At 25.4% G+C, this 17379-nt stretch overlaps 1 protein-coding gene across 4 annotated transcripts; it reads left to right on the forward strand.

Annotated features, from left to right (window-relative positions):
- The first annotated feature begins 2082 nt into the window (after window positions 1–2082).
- LOC126896499 (uncharacterized) lies at window positions 2083–16233 on the forward strand. Of its 4 annotated transcripts, none has more exons than XM_050669330.1 (37): window positions 2083–2217; window positions 2786–2984; window positions 3131–3218; window positions 3275–3386; window positions 3452–3543; window positions 3832–3903; window positions 3969–4468; window positions 4537–4624; window positions 4739–4847; window positions 4947–5041; window positions 5111–5182; window positions 5244–5336; window positions 5414–5808; window positions 5910–6000; window positions 6327–6429; window positions 6528–6622; window positions 6699–6770; window positions 10162–10257; window positions 10353–10756; window positions 10825–10912; window positions 11007–11121; window positions 11865–11959; window positions 12035–12106; window positions 12186–12278; window positions 12483–12868; window positions 12966–13056; window positions 13149–13251; window positions 13375–13469; window positions 13525–13596; window positions 13667–13762; window positions 13841–14244; window positions 14319–14406; window positions 14721–14835; window positions 14950–15044; window positions 15206–15277; window positions 15358–15450; window positions 15518–16233. In XM_050669330.1, the coding sequence occupies exons 2-37, from the start codon at window positions 2787–2789 to the stop codon at window positions 15799–15801; spliced, it is 5232 nt and encodes a 1743-aa protein (XP_050525287.1). In that variant the 5' UTR covers window positions 2083–2217; window position 2786; the 3' UTR covers window positions 15802–16233. The 4 variants fall into 4 exon arrangements, with proteins under 4 accessions (XP_050525287.1, XP_050525288.1, XP_050525291.1 ...); XM_050669331.1 differs by having other exon boundaries at window positions 12486–12868; XM_050669334.1 differs by lacking the exons at window positions 13525–13596; window positions 13667–13762; window positions 13841–14244; ... (1 more) ...; window positions 14721–14835; window positions 14950–15044.
- The last annotated feature ends 1146 nt before the right edge of the window (window positions 16234–17379 follow it).

Here is a 17379-nt window from a genome sequence, read left to right on the forward strand (position 1 = left end):
TTTAATCACTGTCAGATTAAATCTATACTGGACCCAACTATGCAACGTCCCCACTATGCCGCGACTCCACTGTGCTGGGTTGGGTTTTTTTCATTTCAATTGCACTTATTCCTATATCTACATCTTCGTCAACATAAACTTTTATTAGGGTAAATTAGGTAAATTTACATTTCGTAAAAAAAATTATCATACTTTCATCACTAATTTAAATTACAACAAAAATATTTTTATAATGTATGTTTTGAAGTTTTTTATCAATAAAACATAAAAGAGTGATTCTATAATTTTTAATAAAAAAGAGAATAATCAGAAAAATTTCATTAAAATTTAATGAACTTTCAAAAAAATGTTGAAAATATACACTTAACTATTATAGTTTTGCTTTATAGTGATAATAACGCATTTCGCTATTATTAGTATACCTATTTTTATAATTAAAATTTGTTAAAATTGTATAATTATTGAATCGTTTTCTTAACGTTTAATCATTAAATAACTCTTAGAAATTTTGTCATTAAAGCCTTAAACTGTTGATATTCAATATTTAAATTGAGATTTTTTTTCATATTATATCCAATTAATTAGCTCTAAAATTTTCTATAAAAATTGTTCACTATTTATCTGTCTGTAGAAATTTTTTCACATTAAATAATTGTGAATTATGCTCTTATTATGCAAATACGTCAATAATCGAATACACAGAATTCCATAACTTTAAAATTTGACGTATATCAACTAAGGTAAATAAAATTTTTTAACGGCATTCACCGAATAACAAATAGACATTGACTCATTCTTGACATGAACACATATTACATATATAATATTATCTATAGTCTAATGTATCATAATCCAAATTTGAACAAATAATTATGTTTATAATTATAATTTATGTTTTTTTTTAATATTTGTCTTATGCTTTCTCAGATGAAATTTTTATATTATTATATGTTAAATTTAAATGAAAAAAATATATTATTGTCCCCTTATTTATGAAATGAAATATTGAATATTATATTCCATAAAATTATTAAATATTAAGTGTATGTTAAGACTAAAATCAAGTATACATATAAAGTTTATAGGATTATAATATTGAAAATTATTGAAAACAGTTTATTTTTGAAAAATATATAAGTATAGACAAATTGTTGTTAGATTCCAAAATTAAATTTCTGTTTTCATCTAAGTAATAATTTAATCGTACAACGAAAAGCTAAGAATATTTTTTATATGATAATATATTAAAGATAAAAAGGTATGTAAATATGACGTATAAATGTTAGTAATGATTTTTGGTATTCATAAATGCTTTTTTAAATTTTTTTTATTAGAAGAAATAAGAGATTTTAAATTTTTTAATAATCTTAAAATCATTGTTTTGACACTATCTATTAATATTGTCAATTTTTAAAATTGATAATATTTAAGTTGATAATTTCTATTCAAATATTTTTATCGAATACTTATTAAAACAAATTAAAAATAATTAAAGGAAGATTTAGTAATAGTCAAAAGAATAAATGTTACTTAAAATTCCTACTAATTATATGTTACATAATTTTATTTATGAACTACTTGGTATATCTATTTAATCTAATGAGAAATTAACAACAAGTGAAATACTACACAAATACCGGCAGTTTTACTGTAGTAGCGGCTACCAATACTACTAGCATATGTCTGACATGACATATGATTGTTTTTCATACTGATATGGAAGTACTGGAGGTTTTTTACCAGTATTACGCCAATAATCTGCCAGTAATAGAAGCCATGTATTGACTTCCAATAGTGAATTAGTACCTAGATAAAATGTCACATAGTACTGCACTAGTACAGGTTAGCCCTTGGTTAGTTGCCAGTGCTGGTGCAATACTTCGCCCGTTGTCAATAATTGAGAAATAGTGTAACAAAAACACCTAAAACTAAATAAGAAAAAAATAAATTTTATATTTCATAACTTTTGAATCTGATTTTTTTTTGTTAAAAACATTGGTGTAAATAGAATTAAATCAATAGCACAACATATTTAGGATACTGAAAATCATTACTGAAATAATGATTGAGTTTTGACATAAAGACAAATAACATTTTAAGCAGATGTTTTAGATAAATTATGATAAAAGGACAGTTTTTCTAAAAAAAAAATCATTCAGTGTTTGAACGATACTATTTCATCTTGTTAGAATACCCGGCTGACAGGGATACTAACAGGTAAGCAATTAAAGATAATTCTTCTACATTTTATGTTACGTATTAATGTTGAATAATTTTTGATAGTTTATCATATTTTTTAATCAGCATCTAAACACAAACAAATGAATATTAAGTATATTACCTAATATTTTGCAAATTTTTAAATATTTTTTTTTATTCTGTTTGCAAAAATAACCAAAATAAAATAACGGAATCCTATTAAATTTTGAAATCAACCTTATAAGAAATAAATAATTAAATGATTGTACTTTACCAAAGAACTGTAATCTTGGCATGTCGAAAAAAATAATTATTTTGCTTAAAATACAATAATAAATTAAATTATTTTAAGATTTGCCTTTATAATATTATTATCCATGTTAATTAAAAAAAATCGTTTTCTGAAATTAATAACAAATATTTTTAATAACAACTGTTTATGTATATTTCATTTAATAAACCTTAACCAATTGTTTTGAATCCTCTAAAACTCTTTAATACTGAAAATAACCTAAGATCTATTTTTTGCTTCAAGCAATTTTTCCCTATAAAATTGACTATATAAAATTAATATTCCGAATTTCAGGATGAAAGCTGTATTTTGTTTGCTCGCCCTTGTGTCTTTTACTTCAGCTCATCCATTTTATAAGGGTTTGACAGGAGGTTTAACTTCAGGCTTGACCGGATGTTTGACAAAAAGTTTATCTAAAAGTCTGTCCAAAGTTGTAAAATTACCATCTATTATCCCGAAAGGATACAATATTGTGGAATTTGATAGTCAAGCTGTAAGTTTAAAATTTAAAATTTTTTTAAAGAAAAACTTTAGCGTAATTTAAAAAAATATACTTTTTTTAATACTCTTGAAATTATGTTTCTTTAACTTAACAGAAAAATAATTTATTTAACCTTACTATAATTTTTTAACTTTCAGGCAACTAAGGCTATCCAAGGTTATTGGTATGTAACTCTTGCAACACCATCATACTATGATATCCGTAGCAAGAAGACTGGTCTTTTTAGTACGTAAAATTATAATTTCATTTGTTTGATTATAAAGATTGATTTATTTGATTAGGAAACGTTTGGCCTTGCTCTAGCAACGTGGTAAGTTTTGAAGACACTACCCCTGGAAATCCATTTGACTACAATACAGACTACGTAATGAATCAATACTCCTATAACGTTTAGTAAGTCAAGTTTATTTAATGTAATTATTTATAATGAAATTAGAATTATTTTAAATGTATTATAGTACTGGAGAAGTTGAAAAGTCTCGTGGTTTGTTGAGTTCTGCGTATGGTCAGAGCAAATATGCCATATTCAATGTTTATGTTGAAGACATTTGTAAGTATGACTAATTTTTCTTTATATATGCAAATTATTCATTATTTTTTCAAACTTAGTGGCTGATATATTTTAAAAGTACTTAAATCTCACTTTGTGCCCATAATAGAATATTCTCTGATTATAGGGGGTTTGGGTATAAATATTTTCAATTATAATAATAAAAATATGATACAGATGTATTTTGGTGTAATTAGTAAAAAAAATTTCATGCATGTTCCTCTCCAACTTTAAAAATGCTACTGATCCTTACGATATTGAAATTAAATTTTGTTTTTATGTTTTAAGTCGATGAACCATTAGTTGAAGTTCAACCATTACTTGACCAAACATTGAACATTCACAAAGTCGATTCTATGTGTAAGTTAATTAAATTAACTATCAAAATGTAAAATATTTAAAACTAAATAAAAATTTTAAAACAGATAACAGATTATTTACCGTTGGTGTAATTGGTGCCGATTCGGATTCATACATGGTATTTGCTGTACTTAATGAATACAACAATGTTTTTAATATAAAAGACAAACATACAATTTGGGTATTAACCAGAGATAGTAACCCATCTTCTGATGTCACTAACCGTGCAATCAATGATATCGTAAATAGTGGCTTAAGTCCATACTATTTGATAGATATCGATCATTCGGTTGATCTCATCTCAAAAGGTTTAATTTTAAATGGCATTTCTTCGGTTACTGACGAATATTCAGTTTCAAAAACTGTATCTGAATCTTCAACGACTAAATCATTCTCTGTCTCTCATGGTGATAAATGCTACTCTGCTTCTACTACAGAAACTAAATCTACAGTTGAATACACTACAGAAATATCATCTCTTCCTGATTATCAACCTTTCCTTCCATTTGTTTCTAACCCATTTGTACCTGATGTTAAAATCATGAGTGAATTTGCTTCTGACGTCGTGAGTATATAAAATGTTTATTTAATTATAAATTACAAAAATATATAAATAATAATGTTTATGTTTAGTTAGCTAAAGCAATGAAAGGAAAATATTACGTAAACAGTGCTACCCCATTTGTAGCTTATGAAGATTGTTGTAAAATTGGTCTTTTCCGTAAGTTATTTAAAAAATGTCAGATTTATTATTATAAACTATAAAATAATTTATAAATTATTACAGATTTTGTAAACAATAATTGTATTTTAATAGTATAATTTAAAATTTTAGATACTGTTTTCCCAGCAAAAAGTTTACAAGTGATCTTTGATAATACAGTGAACACACCTTGGGATTGGACAAAAGAATACATGATGGTTGATCGTGGTATCAATAGAAAGTAGGTTTTCTTTGATTTTTTCTCTGTTCTAGCAAAACAACACAGAAAGTTACAGCATATTAAAAATATAAAACATAAATTCTATTTAAAATTGTGCAGGACTGGTAAAATTGATGTAACTAAAAGTATTATATATTCTACTTTCGGACCAAACAGTAGATATCCTATATTCACTGTTGCCACTGAAGGATACTGTAAGTTTTATATTATAATTTACTTTTTAAAACATTTTGATAAGAATTTTGTTACGTAATCTATTATAGATAATGAAGTTCTTGAAGATGTCGTGAAAATCACCAATACAGGGTTTTATGCTCATACTGTTTCAACAACATGTATGCATCGAAAAAATATCATAATAATGATTGATGTATTAATTTTGTCTACTTTTTCTAGTTAAAAGAAATTATTACCTCGCAGTAATTGGTTTTAGAGAAGATGATTATTTAATTTTATACACCGTTAATAGTTACAATAACTTATTATTTGGTAAAATATAATTGAATAAAATTAATAAATAACTTAGTTTAGCGATAAAAATAATTGTTTTATTATTCGTTTATTAGCCAATAAACCTGTGCACAATGTATATGTTCTTACAAAAGCACGTCAACCAAGTTCAAAAACATTAGCTGATATCGCCCAAGATATACTTCTCAGTGGATATGATTTAAACACATTGATAACAATAGATCAATCCGATGATATTATGGATATTTACAAATTTAATCCCGCAGATTTCGAATTATCTGTAACATCAAATGACTCTTCGTCTTCAGATGAAAAATCAACTATCAAATCACTTACATCATCAGCTTCAAATTTATTATCGTCCATATCATCAGCCACTAAGAGTTTATCAGAATCTACTAGCTCAAAAACTATTTCTACCGAAGTCTCAATTAAATTACCAGCCATAATACCTACAACTTATAAAGTTCAACCTTTTGATACTACAATAGTAAGTAAATTTAATTTGCATACAATTAAGTTTACAATTTTGTTTTGAAACTATTAATTAATAAAATGTATGACATTATAATGAAAAATAAAAATTTACAGGCAACTAAAGTTTTCAATGGTAATTGGTACGTAAATATGGCAACACCGGTATGTATAAAAAATGATCGAATCAAACATACTGGCTTACTTGGTAAATACGTCTATTATCTATTACTATATTACTTATTAATAGAGTATTTCGAATTTAGATTCTAACAGTAATTAAATTAGAATTTATTAAAATACCGCAAAAAATATTACTTTATTATAAAATTTAAAATAAACACAAAACGATTATTCTATTAATAATTTAAAAAAAATCATTTTATTTAATACACTTTTTTATCAGTTACATAAACCAAAATATTAATAGTAATAAAAAAACAAAGTGTATAAAAATGTAGTTTTGATAAATATTTTGAAAATTTAAAACATTTAGTAGTCATGTATAATAAAATGATGTATCTATTTTTGTAGCAAATACGTGGCCGAATTCTGGGAATGTAATACACTTCAGAGAAAATACTCCTTGGGACTTTGATGTTGATTGCACATTGACCGAATACTCTTATAATTGGATGTAAGTATCAATAAATTTTGAATTGAAATATCTATTTATCTATATATATATATATTAAATAGATAATTAATCTATGTTAATAAAAATACCGTTTTCAGAACTGATAAAGTTGAAACCACAAGAAGTCTTTTCAAAAGTGCTTACGGAAACTTGTATCCATATGCTATTTTCAACTTTTACACTGAAGGATATTGTAAGTAGGAGTCTGCACAAGTCTTAAATTTATGATTTTAAAATAACTTTTTATTCATATGTATTGGCTGCTTTAGATGAAAACTCTTTAAAAGAAATTCATCCATTAATTGATGAACATTTCGTTTTGCCTTCACATAAAGTGCCATGTAAGTCAATTATATCATAGTAGAACGAGAAAAAAATATATATATTTATGTATATATATACTAAGTGATCCATAATAGTTTGACATATTTAATAACTTTTGATCCACTTAATATTTTACATTGATATATAATTTAATAGTTTTTACACCTAAAAACTTTAAAAATATTTAAATATTTTATTAATGTTTAGCAGTATATTTTCTATAGCATTTTAAAGTTTGTGAATATTAAAGTTTTGTATTTTTTTTTTTTTATGATGCTATAATATTGAAATTTGTATTGAGAAAACAACAGAAGAAAACGAAATATTTCCACACTAAATATTGGTTATTGGTATAAAACTTTTTCCATGCATATTTTTATGAAAAAAAGGTGTTTTCTACTGTCCTTTTTCCAATACATATTTTAATGTTTAAAATCGGAAAAAAAAAAATACTACAAAAATTAAAATTTTCGTCATTCTTTTTCAAAATAATTTTTTCAGTAATACACTACGTTAAAATAATATTTTTTATTATTTATATTTAATAAGAAAAAATAAAATTTTAATCTATTTTTAGAATTTCAAAAATACACGATTTAACTCTTATTAAAAAAATATATTTTGATGATTTGACGACAATGTTAGGATAAGTGCTTATTGATTTACGAATACATTTAATAAATACATAGAGTGAGTATTTTTTGACTCTATTTGTGTGTTTTATTATCAGTTTATAATATTTCGAATTTATCGATAACATGTTACTGTTGAAATTATTAGAAAAAAACGGTAGCATAGCGGAGTTGAGGTACAGTGGAGACGATTGATAATTGTGTCAATTATATATGATATCTGATAGTGATTTTAATCACTGTAATAAGAGACCTACGATTGAAATCAGTTGATAGTGTTTAATTTTATTTTTAGATAATGTTTAATTTTAAAAAATTGGTGGATTATTCCAAAAACAACATCAACTCTTCTTTCCTTAATTATATTTTGACTAGATGTTCTTCGATTTATAAGTATAATATATAAATAAATCACAGAGTTGTTAAAAAATCTGAATCAAATGTATTATAAAATTGATTATAATTATAGAAATTCATTGTTAAATTCATGTGCATACCCAGTATTATTTTTAGCGTCGATGCGAAGCTGGGAGGGTATTCATTTTATTATGTGTTTTAGCTTCGATGCGAAGCGGAGAAGGTATTGGTTTTAATAATATGTGTTTATTTTTCTTTTTTTTTTGTCTGTTACCACTTTTTCTCAGCTCTCACCGAACGGATTTCTTTCAACGATACGTCAAAAGATCACAAATCGTATCTAGTCGAAGACATTACCCTTAAAAATTGAAAAAATTTCCCTCGTTCCCCGTAAATGGGGGAAACCTACAAAAAAATTACAAATTTAGAAATCGCTAATTTTCGAAATTTTTTCAATTTTTTTTACTAAAAACTACCATAACTTTTTCAAAAAAGAACATATCAATATAATTTTTTTTTATAGATGCTTGAAATCTTTACCTATCATTTGATATTTTTTTTTGTAAATTTGACCCTTTACCTGCCCACAGGGGGGATTTAAAATGACCACTTTTTCACGAAAAATTAACTTTTTTAACTTAACTTTTGAAAATGTTCCGAAAGGTCTGACACTTTTATTTATATCTTAAATTAAAGCTAATGTAATATACTTTATTTTGAAAAAAATTCTCGATTTTGTTTTTCACATTTTTAACTTTATAATGCTATAACTTATTGAAAAGTGTATGGATCAACATTATTTTTTTATGAGAAATAATATTTTTTAATAATCCCTTTTTCATTCGACATACTTTATCTTAAATAGGTTATTAATAAGGAACTAGCAGATCATGTAAAATTTGGAATAATCCACCAATTTTTTAAAATTAAACACTATCTAAAGATTTGCATCGAAGCGTTTCTTAGGATAGTGATTTGATGCATCTATATCACGTTCACGCTGTGCCACGACCCCACTATGCTACCGTTTTTTTTTAATAAAAATTTTAACTGTAACATGTTATTGACAAACTCGAAATATTATAAACTGGTAGTAGAACACACAAATAAAGTCAAAAAATTAATAAAGAAAAATTCCAAAACCGAATTCAAATATATATAAAAAAATTAAAAAAAATTAGAAATGAATGAATTTGATTATTTAAATGGAAAAATTTGGTTAAGTAACTTTTTATTCGATAAAGGGAATTTTTTCTAATTTTAATTAAATATTAATTTTGATTATTTGCTCTATCGTTGAAAAAAATATTCCTCAAGTGAGAACTGAGATATAACTGACACGAAAAAAAAACCCTCGTAGTAAAATTATTTTAATATAAATAAGAAATTATTTCTTACAAGGGTAAACTACAGTGACGGGGTCCTTGATATTCATTGAAGTTATTCAATCTAAATAAGACAAAAATCAAACGAATTTCGAATTTTTCTCTGACTCCAACTCAAAAAGAATTTTAAAAAAGGCAAAAAAAGACGTTTCGATGGGTAGAGGGTTCAAGATGTACATCTAGAAATACGTTTTTTTAATAGTAATAACGTGATACTATTTAAATAAAAAAAAAATTTTTTTAATGAAAAATATATGTTTGATATAAGGGGTATATAAAAAGAATTTATAATAAAAGATAGTACCCATACATTATTCAAAAAATAATATAAAGTTAAATTATAAATTATTAAATTAAAACATTTTTCACAAAAATCGTACTTTTTTCTCTAACTTAGAGGTCAATTTTTATAATTAAGCATATTACATAAGCTTTAATTCATGATATATAAAAATTTTAGTTATTCTAACTTTTTCAAAAGTTAAGTTGAAAAAGTTAATTTATTTGATAAATTTTCACATTTTTAATCCCCTTCTTTTAGATCAAGAGTCAGATATTAAAAAAAAAACTTTAAGTATCTATAAAAAAAAAATGGTTTATATTCCTCCATTTTTCAAAAAGTTATGGTAGTATTAAGCATAAAAGGATTAAATAATGTCGAGAATTGTTTATTTTTAAAATTATAATTCTTTACGTTTTTATGGGAAATGAGGAAACTTTTTCCAATTTTTGAGAGTAATGTCTTCAATCATATACGATACGTATATAGTTATATAGACGCATCGCTAAAAAAATACGGTTGAGTGTGAGCTATAAAAAAGTAGTAACTGACAAAAAAAAAACCTGTCATGATAATATTAATATCATCTTAGTTTAACGTCAAAGCTAAAATATGCATTGAGTGAGTTCAAATTGGAAAAATTATTTAAAAAAAGAGTAAAACAAAATATTTTTGGATCAAAAATTTTATGACGTTAAAATATGGTATGACACCTTTTATATTTACATATATTTATGACATGTGCAATGTTTAGACACCATGAAGTATACAGCTTTGGTTATTGGTGCTGATTATGATGATTATCTTGTGTTTGTTGTCTTAAATGAATGGGATAACTACTTCACAATTGGTAAAGTGTTTAAACATAATTTTATCTAAAACGCTTGTAATTTAACGATTAAAAATATTAATTATTTATATTGACAATTCATAATTTCATTTTAGGAAACGATAACCGTCTTATCTGGATAATGACTCGCGAACAATCACCCAAAAGCAAAGTTGTCAAACGCGCTATTCAAGACATCATTGACAGTGGTCTCAACCCATACTATTTAATGGCTGTCGACCAATCCGTAGACATTGTCAAGAAGGGATTACCAGTTGTATCTGACTTTATCAAAGAAGTTACTACCACAAAATCTGAATCAACCACTAGTACAAGTAGTAAATCTGTATCCATTTCTGACTGTGAAAACTTGGCGTGTGAATCAAAAACTGAAACTAGAACCAGTATTGAATACACAACCGAAGTCACTCTATTAAAATCATACAAACCATTCTGTTCATTTATATCTGTCCCATTTGTTCAAGGAGTAAAAATCTTAAACGATTTCGATGCTATTAACGTATGTTACAACTTGAATAATTATAATATTTTTTGTATGGCGTATTAAATTATGTAATATATTTTCAGTTGCACCAAGCATTACACGGAAAATACTACGTGTTCTTGGCTACTCCATACGCTTTCAACATAAATGTACCAACATGTGGTCTTTTCTGTATGTACTGATCATTTATTCTCTTCTCAGAGAGAAAATTTTGCAGAATTTTTAAATATTATAAAACTATTATAGAATAAATATTTATTTTCAGACACTCTTTTCCCAACTTCTGGTTTACAAGTCATTTTCGACAACACAGTATCGTTGGAAACTCCATGGGACTGGACAAGAGAATACATGATGGTAGATCGTGCATATAACAGATTGTAAGTATAAAAAATTATTGAATCGTCTATATTCAATATAACTTAAAAGTGTACATATAACTTTGGTCACATGCATAGACCCTTCATTTCAATACCCGGACGCTCAGTTAGGTAACGAAGTTTCTTGCTTAGCAGCTGATGATCAACTATGTTTTAGCTTTGATGCGTTGTTTATTATTTTTAGACTACTTTGTTGTTGTACTAACATTGCAAAGTTAGTTTATATATACTGATGATGCGTTCTCTCGGTTGAATTGTATATATAATTACCCATGAACTTTTAATTTATACTATGTATAATTATATACATATAATATACAGCTTAATTTTTTTTTTTTTTTTAATTACAATAATATTAATAACTTTTATATTTTTTTTTCTATAGTAATATTTTTATCGTGTTTTTTTTTAATATTATGTTATTAGTGTTTTAAATAAAATTTTCATTTTTTACTAAGAGTTTTATAATATTAATTACTTTTTGTTATTAAATTTGGATTTTTTAAATTAAATTAGCAAAAAATTTATGTTTGTTATTTTGTAATATACCTGGAATTTCGTATACAACTTATAACAGTCAATAATGTCTATCTATACTGGATTATCAAATAAATCAATTCCAATGACTAACAGAAAGTTTGTAGGGCAATTTAAAGATGAAATGTAGGATAAACAAATTAGTTATTAAAGCTTCCTTATGTTCATTTACTCAATAAATTCCAATATAATACTTTTCTTTTTAGAACCGGTCAAGTGGAATTGACAAAAAGTTTAATATATTCCACATTTGGACCAAATAATAATCATGGTTTACTTACTGTTGCTACTGAAGGATATTGTGAGTTATAAATAACATAACTAATATTAGTTTTGACTTTAAATAAAAAATTATCGCATAATCATCATTTTACAGACGAAGATGTTATTTCCGACGTTGTTACAATTAGTGAAGACGGTATTTCAGTTCATAAATGTGCTAAAATTTGTAAGTCTCTTTATGTGTAATACATAACTTGAATATTTTCGCTAAAGATATATTAAAAAAATTATTTATTTTATTATAGATCGCAGAAATTATCAAATGGCAATCGCTGGATATCAACCTAAGGAATATTTGATCCTTTATGTGGTCAATAAATATAATAACATATTTTTGAGTGAGTAACAATAAATTACATAAAAATTACTTCATTTATATTATTTCGAGTAGCCCAATAAATGAACTGTAGTTTAGGGTGGACAAATAAATGATATATGTAAAAATATGGAAATTCAATAGCAATGCATTAAAATTAAATATTTTAAATTTTTATATTAATAAAAGGTCTATTAATAGTATTACATTATTATCAATGTTTCAGAAGATCAAGAAATACATAACATGTACGTTCTCACTAGAGACCAAGTTCCATCTCATGCTACCATTGATAAAATCACTCAAGATTTAATACTTAATGGATATGATACAAGAAACTTAATGAGTATTGATCAATCATATGATATCACTGATGACTATACATTTGTTGCTAAAGAGTATGAAGTCTCGTACGAAGACAATACTTCATCGGTAACTTCAACTTCATCTTCGATCGCATCATTAGCCTCAAGTTTATTATCTTCTGTATCATCAGCTTCTAAGAGTTTGTCAGTAGCAAATAGTTCAGAAAATATTTCAAAGAATATTCCAATTAAATTGCCATCTATTATTCCAAGAAAGTATAAAGTCCAGCCATTTGATGTGAATACTGTAAGCTGATTCATGAAATTCCAATGAAATAATATTATTTAATTATATAATAATTTACATTATTTGGTACATTTTTTTTTATTCAATCTTTAAACAGGCAGCCAAAGTTTTCAATGGAGATTGGTACGTAAACATGGCAACTCCAGTTTGCATGAAAAATGATCGTATAAAACACACAGGTTTATTAGGTAAATAATTGTAACTTTAATTACCATTAAAATATCAAATGAAATTTGATCTTTAAAATTAAGTCGATTTAACATATTGATATTTTTTATAGCTAACACATGGCCTAACTCTGGGAATGTAATTCATTTCAGAGAAAACACTCCATGGGACTTTAATGTTGATTGCACCCTTACTGAATACTCTTATAATTGGATGTAATATACTTCATTTAAATTACTATACGATTTTCCATTCGTTTTAATTTGTTTTTTTTTTTTATGTGTCTTATTGATTTATATTTGAATTTCAATAATACATTACACAATATTTTTGTTTAGCACTAATAAAATTGAATCTACTAGAAGTCTTTTTAAGAGTGCTTATGGTAATTTATATGCAAGTGCCATTTTCAATTTCTACAGTGAAGGATACTGTATGTTTTATGAAATTATACTTTGAAATAGTTGTTCATTTCTTTTTAATTTTAGATGCTAAATCACTTGTTGAAATTCACCCATTAATTGATGAACATTTTGTTTTGCCTACTCATAAAGTTCCATGTATGTTTTTTTTAATATCAAATAAATTATAACTATATTGGTGGTAATTTAATTCATTGTATGTTTGTAGATACTGTGAAATATACTGCTGTTATAATTGGTGCTGATTATGACGACTACTTAGTTATTGTTATTTTAAATGAATGGAAAAATAAATTTATTACTGGTATTATATAATATAATATTATATATTATAACCTTTACTGTTTACAAGGAGATATTTAAATTTATCATTTTTGATTAGGAAACAATAATCATCTTATTTGGGTTATGACTAGACAACAATATCCAAGTAAAAGAGTCATAAGTTGTGCTGTGAGCGATATTACCAGAAGTGGATTGAATCCAAATTATCTTATTACTGTCGATCAATCTGTAGATATCATAAAGAAAGGTTTACCAGAAGTTGCAGATTTTGTTTCAAATGAAATTACTACTAAAAAAACGGTATCAACTACAACAAGTACTAAATCAGTATCTGTTTCTGATTGTGGCAACACAGTAACGGCTTCAAAAACAGAAACTAAAACCACTGTTGAATATAGTACTGATGTCGCACCTTTGGAATCTTACCAACCATTCTGTCCATTTGTATCTATTCCCTTCGTTAATAAAATTAGAATTATAAATGACTTTGATGCAACAACTGTGAGTCGATAAATATTATTGTATCTACTATTAATCAAAATAATTTTAAAATTTTTCTTTTATTCAATTTTTAGTTGAGTAAAGCATTGTATGGAAAATATTATGTTGCTCTTGCAACTCCTTACGCTTTTAACATCGATTCACCAAAATGTGGTCTTTTCTGTAAGTTTTAACCTGTTACATATAAAAATTTAATGAAGTACATTCTAAATACAGGCACGGTATGACCGAGTTGGTAACGTGGCAATGCTTGATGCGCACTGCTTCAGGTTTGAAACTCGGTCATGGGCGGCTTTATTTGCCGAACGAGAGATCAGTTCGGTAATTGAAGTCGCCATCCTTCACTTGGGCGATGCACTAACTACCCGCTACGGAGTATCAATGGTTAAGAAACCTCCTATTTTGGGGTGGCCACTAAATTCCTTAATGGGCTTATAAAGCGTTAAAAAAAACTAAAAAAAAATTTTATTTTGTAGACACTGCATTCCCAACTGCTAGTTTACAAGTCATTTTTGAAAATACACTACCAATAGACACTCCATGGGATTGGTCAAGGGATTATATGATGTTAGATCGAGCTATAAACAGACAGTATGTAATCAATATTTGAATAATATGGCTATTTTATAAGAATATTTGATATGTATTATGTAGTTTTTATATATTATGATGACTAATATATTCTATAATTAATCATACTTTTAGAACTGGTGAAATTGAAAGCACAAGAAGTATTTTGTATTCCACATTTGGACCAGAGGGAAATCATGGTTTGTTAACTGTAGCTACTGAAGGATACTGTAAGTTTAAAATAAAGTATTTAATAATTTAACATAAGTTGGCCAACCTCAAGTAGTTAGAATTAAGGCAGGAAAGAACAAGAATAGTTTAACATAAGTAGCTTTAATAATTAATTATTACATGTAATAAATATAATTAACCAAATAACTAAATGTCGTAGACGATGAAGTAATGACAGAAGTTGGTTCTATTGACGAAGACAATATAATTCATCATCATTTTGCAGATATTTGTAAATATTATTAATGAAGTTTTTAATAGTTATTTTTTCTTATTTGAAAATTTTTGTTTATTCATTTTTTTTTCTAATAGATCGTAGACATTACTATATGGCAATCACTGGCTATAAAGAAGGGGAATATTTGATTCTGTATATAGTAAACTCTTACAGGAACATTTTCTATCGTAAGAAAATTAAGGATTGGAAATTAAAGAATAATCATAGATATTTATTGTGTTTTTTTTAATATAGAAAACAAAAATACACACAACATGTACGTTCTCACTAGAGACAGAATCCCATCATCTGATACCATAAATTCTATAACTCAAGACATACTTCTCAGTGGCTACAATCCAAAAGATTTGATCAAGATTGATCAAACTTATAACATTAGAGATGAAGTTATATTCAATGCTGAAGAATATGAAGTAACATACGAAATTTCGACCGTTTTAGAAGAAACTTCTTCTAGTGTTAGTCGTCAATCATCTTATTACGGAACTGCAGTTAAATCAGACTACGGATATTATTAATTTTTAAAGTAAATACTATTATTGTAATTTCCATTAAATGATCCCATTATTTAAATAATATATTATATTGTGATTATCATAATAATCATTAAAACTCATAAAATATTTAATAAACTTTTGACTAACATTTACATTTAAAAGCTTAACTAAGCTTAATAATTATATTACTTTATTTTTTAAATTAATTAACTGGTTGATCTATGATCATAAAAATAACATTTCAACTCATTTAGTCTAAATGTTTTAATATCTTTAGTTCTTTTAGATAACGTAAACTTGTGATAACACGGTAAATATAAGATAAATTAAATAATTTGTGCTATGCAATTTCTTATAAATTCTATATAAATTTATTTATTCCTTAAAAATTATTAAAATAAAAATAATCTAAAGGTTTTATTTATACATAACATCATTTTAATTAAAAAGGTATTTTAAGACAAAAAAAACTCATTTATTCAGCCTTTCATATTTAACTAACGACATCTAGTGGATATAATGCTCAAGAAACAATGAACTTAAATTCTAATAGAGTGATTATTTATACATTTATTTTATTGCATATCATTATTAAATATTATTTTAAAAACTATAGATTTGTTTTCCTCATTTTTTTTATGTAACACCAAAATATGACCATATATATTAAGTAAATTTGTAATGTGTCAACAAAAATAAAAGCTTTTAAATAAAATGAAGTTGATTGTTTACTCTAATTGTGGAGTTTTTTTTTATAATATATTCAACAAAATGTTTATTAAAAATTTAATACACTCAATTAGATTTAGTGAAGTGTATATACTTTGTCTTAAAAATATCATTTATTTCAAAGAAATAATTAAACTTCTTTTTATTAATCAAGATATCTTACAATTAATATATGTTATTTTGTATAAAAAATAAAAATAAAATCGAGAATTTTCACACAAAAATAGCATTTAGTATCCATTGTCATCGTGAAGACAAAATAAAGTCCGACATTTTCTCAGCTTCGATGCGAAGCTGAGAAGGTATTGGTTTTACTAAGATGTGTTTTTTTTTTTTTGTGTCTGTTACCACTTTTTCTCAGCTCTCACTGAACCAATTTTTTTCAATGATACGTCAAAACATCACAAATTGTATCTGGTCAAAGACATTACCCTCAAAAATTGAAAAAATTTCCCTCGTTCCTCATAAATAGGGGAACCTCCAAAAAAATTACAAATTTAAAAATCGCTTATTTTCAAAAATTTTTTTACTAAAACCGCCATAACTTTTTCAAAAAAGAACATATCAATATAATTTTTTTTTTTATAGATGTCTAATGTCATTACCTATTATTTGGTATATTTTTTTTTTTTTTGGTGAAAATAGACATCAAAATTAATAAAAAATTACGATTTTTTTAAAATAATTTTTTTTTTATAGATGCTTGATGTCTTTACCTATCATTTGGTATATTTTTTATGTAAATTTGACCCTTTATCTGCCCACAGGGGGGATTTAAAATGACCACTTTTTCAACTTAATTTTTGAAAGTGTTCCGGAAAGTCTGACACTTTTATATATATCTTAAATTAAAGCTAATGTAATGTACTT

This window comes from Daktulosphaira vitifoliae, unplaced genomic scaffold (genome assembly GCF_025091365.1).
Source record: "Daktulosphaira vitifoliae isolate Bord-2020 unplaced genomic scaffold, ASM2509136v1 Scaffold_1, whole genome shotgun sequence".
Lineage (NCBI taxonomy): Eukaryota > Metazoa > Arthropoda > Insecta > Hemiptera > Phylloxeridae > Daktulosphaira > Daktulosphaira vitifoliae.

Excerpts from the sequence above, each read along its gene's own strand:
- LOC126896499 (XM_050669330.1), top strand. The coding sequence starts at position 2,787 with ATGAAAGCTGTATTTTGTTTGCTCGCCCTTGTGTCTTTTACTTCAGCT. Across the intron at positions 4,625-4,738 it reads TTGTAAAATTGGTCTTTTCC|ATACTGTTTTCCCAGCAAAA; the intron begins GTAAGTTATTTA and ends TTAAAATTTTAG. Across the intron at positions 6,623-6,698 it reads CTTTTACACTGAAGGATATT|ATGAAAACTCTTTAAAAGAA; the intron begins GTAAGTAGGAGT and ends TGGCTGCTTTAG.